This window comes from Salmo trutta, chromosome 14, assembly GCF_901001165.1.
Source record: "Salmo trutta chromosome 14, fSalTru1.1, whole genome shotgun sequence".
NCBI classification, from domain to species: domain Eukaryota; kingdom Metazoa; phylum Chordata; class Actinopteri; order Salmoniformes; family Salmonidae; genus Salmo; species Salmo trutta.
Genome location: NC_042970.1, coordinates 81,070,741 through 81,075,665, shown reverse-complemented (window position 1 = coordinate 81,075,665; position 4,925 = coordinate 81,070,741). Strand labels below are relative to the sequence as shown.

The window sequence follows — 4,925 nt, the reverse complement described above, 5'->3', positions numbered from 1 at the left end:
GTGTCTCTGTGCTCTAGTACTAGTCTATAACAGTGTGTCTCTGTGCTCTAGTACTAGACTATAACCAGTGTGTCTGTGCTCTAGTACTAGTCTATAACTAGTGGTCTCTGTGCTCTAGTACTAGTCTATAAACCAGTGTGTCTCTGTGCTCTAGTACTAGTCTATAACCAGTGTGTCTCTGTGCTCTAGTACTAGACTAAACAGTGTCTCTGTGCTCTAGTACTAGTCTATAACCAGTGTGTCTCTGTGCTCTAGTACTAGTTATAACCAGTGTCTCTGTGCTCTAGTACTAGACTATAACCAGTGTGTCTCTGTGCTCTAGTACTAGTCTATAACCAGTGTGTCTTTGTGCTCTAGTACTAGTCTATAACCAGTGTGTCTCTGTGCTCTAGTACTAGTCTATAACCAGTGTGTCTCTGTGCTAGTACTAGTCTATAACCAGTGTGTCTCTGTGCTCTAGTACTAGTCTATAACCAGTGTGTCTCTCGTGCTCTAGTACTAGACTATAACCAGTGTGTCTCTGTGCTCTAGTACTAGTCTATAACCAGTGTGTCTCTGTGCTCTAGTACTAGACTCTAACAGTGTGTCTCTGTGCTCTAGTACTAGTCTATAACCAGTGTCTCTGTGCTCTAGTACTAGACTATAACCAGTGTGTCTCTGTGCTCTAGTACTAGACTATAACCAGTGTGTCTCTGTGCTCTAGTCCTGAGTACTATAACCAGTGTCTCATGTGCTCTTAGTACTAGTACTATAACCACGGTGTGTATCTGTGCTCTCAGTACTAGTACATAACCCAGTGTTGTTCTTGTGCGTGTAGTCATACCTAGTACTAGTCTGACTAACCAGGTGTCTGCTGTGCTCTTAGTACTTAGTACTATAACCAGTGTGTCATCTGTGCTCTAGTACTCGTACTATAACCAGTGTTTGTCTCTTGTGCTTCTAGTACTAGATCTCTAACCAGTGTTGTTCTCTGTGCTCTAGTACTAGTACTATACACCAGTGCTGTCTCTGCTCTAGTACTAGTCTAAAACCAGTGCTGTCTCCTGTGCTCTAGTACTAGGACTATAACCAGTGTGTCTCTGTGCTCTCGTAATAGTCTATAACCAGTGTGTCTCTGTGCTCTAGTACTAAGATCTATACACCCACAGTGTGCTCGTCTGCTCTAGTACTTAGTACTATAACCAGCTGTGTCTCTGTGCTCTAGTACTAGACTAACCAGTTTGTTCTCTGTTGCTCTAGGTACTAGTACTATACCAGTGTGGTCTCTGTGCTCTAGTACTAGTCTATAACCAGTGTGTCTCTGTGCTCTTTAGTACTAGACTTCATAACCCGTTATGTCTCATGTGCTCTAGTACTAGGTACTATAACCAGTGTGTCTCTAGTACTAGTCTATAACCAGTGTGTCTCCGTGCTCTAGTACTAGACTATAACCAGTGTGTTCTCTGTGCTCTAGTACTAGTCTATAACCAGTGTGTCTCTGTGCTCTAGTACTAGTCTATAACCAGTGTGTCTCTGTGCTCTAGTTACTAGTCTATAACCAGTGTGTCTCTGTGCTCTAGTACTAGTCTATAAACAGTGTGTCTCTGTGCTCTAGTACTAGTCATAAACCAGTGTGTCTCTGGGCTCTAGTACTAGTCTATAACCAGTGTGTGTATCTCCAGGTGTGGTGCGTTCCCTCCATGCTCTAGGCAGACTGAAGCGGATGTATTGTACAGAGACCAGACCCTATAACCAAGGGGCCAGACTGACAGCTATGAGGCCGTGGCTTGAAGGGTTCCCTGCTACTCTCATCACAGACAGCATGGCTGCACTCACCATGAGAGAGAAGAGCATCACAGGTATACCCAGTCTGACTGCCTGACTGACTGACTGCCTGACTGACTGCCTGACTGACTGCCTGACTGACTGCCTGCCTGACTGCCTGCCTGACTGACTGCCTGACTGACTGCCTGACTGACTGCCTGACTGACTGCCTGACTGCCTGACTGCCTGACTGACTGACTGCCTGCCTGCCTGCCTGACTGACTGCCTGACTGACTGCCTGACTGACTGCCTGACTGACTGCCTGACTGCCTGACTGACTGCCTGCCTGACTGACTGCCTGACTGCCTGACTGCCTGACTGCCTGACTGACTGCCTGACTGACTGCCTGACTGACTGCCTGACTGACTGACTGCCTGACTGACTGCCTGACTGCCTGACTGCTTGTCTGCCTTTTGTTTCCTTCTCTTCCTGTCTTTCCAATAACTGGTCTGGTTTGATGTTCTATCCATCTCTTATCGCTATACTGTAATTTTATCTCTCTCTCTTCCTCTCTCCCCCTCTCTCTCTCTCTCTCTCCCTGTCTCAGCTGTTGTCGTAGGGGCGGACAGGGTGGTTGCTAACGGCGACACGGCCAACAAAATCGGCACGTACCAGCTGGCCATCGCCGCAAAGCACCATGGGATCCCATTCTACGTGGCGGCGCCCAGCACGTCATGTGACCTGAGTCTGGAGAGCGGCCGGCACATTGTCATCGAGGAGCGTCCCGCCGAGGAACTCACCAGCATCAACGGAGTACCCATAGCTGCCCCGGGTACGAGTGTGTGTGTGTGTGTGTGTGTGTGTAGGGGGGGAGTTGGGGGGTGGGTGGGTGTGTGTGTGTGTGTGTGTGTGTGTGTGTGTGTGTAGGGGTGGAGTTGGGGGGTGGGTGTGTGTGTAGGGGTGGAGTTGGGGGGTGGGTGTGTGTGTGTGTGTTGGGGTGTGTGTGTGTGTGTGTGTGTAGGGGTGGAGTTGGGGTGTGGGTGTAGGGGTGGAGTTGGGGTGTGTGTGTAGGGGTGGAGTTGGGGTGTGTGTGTGTGTGTGTAGGGGTGGAGTTGGGTGTGTGTGTGTGTGTAGGGGTGGAGTTGGGGGGTGTGTGTAGGGGTGGAGTTGGGGGATGTGTGTGTGTGTGTGTGTGTGTGTGTAGGGGTGGAGTTGGGGGGTGGGTGTGTGTGTGTGTAGGGGTGGAGTTGGGGGGTGTGTGTGTGTGTGTGTAGGGGTGGAGTTGGGGGGTGGGTGGGTGGGTGTGTGTGTGTGTGTGTAGGGGTGGAGTTGGGGGGTGGGTGTGTGTGTGTGTAGGGGTGGAGTTGGGGGGTGTGTGTAGGGGTGGAGTTGGGGTGTGTGTGTGTGTGTGTGTGTGTAGGGGTGGAGTTGGGGTGTGTGTGTAGGGGTGGAGTTGGGGTGTGTGTAGGGGTGGAGTTGGGGTGTGTGTGTGTGTGTGTAGGGGTGGAGTTGGGGTGTGTGTGTGTGTGTGTGTGTGTGTGTGTGTGTGTGTGTGTGTGTGTGTAGGGGTGGAGTTGGGGGGTGTGTGTGTGTAGGAGTTGGGGTGTGTGTGTGTGTGTGTGTGTGTGTAGGGGTGGAGTTGGGGTGTGTGTGTAGGGGTGGAGTTGGGGGGTGTGTGTGTGTGTGTGTGTGTGTGTGTGTGTGTGTGTGATGACAGACCGTGAGTTAATGAGGTGGGAGAAGCTAGGTGGTGATGGACAGAGAGTGGGAGACAATGGCAGAGGGAGAAACAGACAGACTGATAGAAAGATAGTGATAGAGCTGGGGAGAGCAGTATAACAGTATAGTCCCTGGTAGACAGACAGACAGACAGACAGACAGACAGACAGACAGACAGACAGACAGACAGACAGACAGACAGACAGACAGACAGACAGACAGACAGACAGACAGACAGAGGGAACAGTACCGTGTATTCTCTGGAGAATGTTCCGGAGCTGATTGACTTGTGACACGTGTCTCTAATTAAAGAACTAGAAGAGGGGCTCTGTGACATCACAGTAATTATATTATCCACTCCTGTAATGGAGACGCTGTTCCCTGGGGTGTTCCTGCTCTCTCTCTCCTCCTCCTCCCTCCCCTCCTCTTCCCTCCCTTATTCACCTTCCCTTCTTTCTCCCCCCTCTTCCTCTGTCGCTCTCTACCGTCTCACTCTCTCAAATCTCTCTCCCCCTCTCTCCCTCTCCAGGTATTGATGTGTGGAACCCAGCGTTTGACGTGACCCCCCACCAGCTGATAACTGGGGGCATCATCACAGAGCTGGGGGTGTTTCTGCCCTCGGAGCTGCAGGCAGCACTCACCGGCCGTCTCACTGCCCTGTAGACGGCACTATCACCACCCGCTGGCCGCCGTGCGCTACTGCACCTTAATACTCCTGCTCTCACTCTCTCATATGACTTATACGTCCTCACACACACAGATCAGGTGGAAGTCCAGTTTTGTTACATTCACACACACAGAGTCAGTGTTATACCAACTCACACCTTTTACGGTCTCACACACACATTATGCAGGAACTCAGACACACACATCCAACCCCCTCCCACTCCCGTCCCTCCCTCTCTCTGGTCTCTCCTGTGTTCATCTCCTGTCCCTCCCTCTCTCTCCTCTCTCTGGTCTCTCCTGTGTTCATCTCCTGTCCCTCCCTCTCTCTCCTCTCTCTGGTCTCTCCTGTGTTCATCTCCTGTCCCTCCCTCTCTCTCCTCTCTCTGGTCTCTCCTGTGTTCATCTCCTGTCCCTCCCTCTCTCTGGTCTCTCCTGTGTTCATCTCCTGTCCCTCCCTCTCTCTCCTCTCTCTGGTCTCTCCTGTGTTCATCTCCTGTCCCTCCCTCTCTCTCCTCTCTCTGGTCTCTCCTGTGTTCATCTCCTGTCCCTCCCTCTCTCTCCTCTCTCTGGTCTCTCCTGTGTTCATCTCCTGTCCCTCCCTCTCTCTGGTCTCTCCTGTGTTCATCTCCCGTCCCTCCCTCTCTCTGGTCTCTCCTGTGTTCATCTCCTGTCCCTCCCTCTCTCTCCTCTCTCTGGTCTCTCCTGTGTTCATCTCCTGTCCCTCCCTCTCTCTCCTCTCTCTGGTCTCTCCTGTGTTCATCTCCTGTCCCTCCCTCTCTCTGGTCTCTCCTGTGTTC

General features: G+C 51.5%; 1 protein-coding gene across 1 annotated transcript; it reads left to right on the top strand.

Moving 5' to 3' along the window:
* Positions 1–1,666: 1,666 nt before the first annotated feature.
* On the top strand, positions 1,667–4,333 carry LOC115147609 (methylthioribose-1-phosphate isomerase-like). The gene is made up of 3 exons (XM_029689886.1): positions 1,667–1,838; positions 2,351–2,575; positions 3,992–4,333. The coding sequence occupies exons 1-3, from the start codon at positions 1,703–1,705 to the stop codon at positions 4,123–4,125; spliced, it is 495 nt and encodes a 164-aa protein (XP_029545746.1). The 5' UTR covers positions 1,667–1,702; the 3' UTR covers positions 4,126–4,333.
* The last annotated feature ends 592 nt before the right edge of the window (positions 4,334–4,925 follow it).

What these genes read in the sequence shown, in the direction of transcription:
- LOC115147609 (XM_029689886.1), top strand. Translation starts at nt 1,703, where the DNA reads ATGTATTGTACAGAGACCAGACCCTATAACCAAGGGGCCAGACTGACA. An exon ending in GAGAGAGAAGAGCATCACAG is followed by an intron (nt 1,839 to 2,350) that starts GTATACCCAGTC and finishes TCCCTGTCTCAG; the next exon opens with CTGTTGTCGTAGGGGCGGAC. An exon ending in AGTACCCATAGCTGCCCCGG is followed by an intron (nt 2,576 to 3,991) that starts GTACGAGTGTGT and finishes CTCCCTCTCCAG; the next exon opens with GTATTGATGTGTGGAACCCA.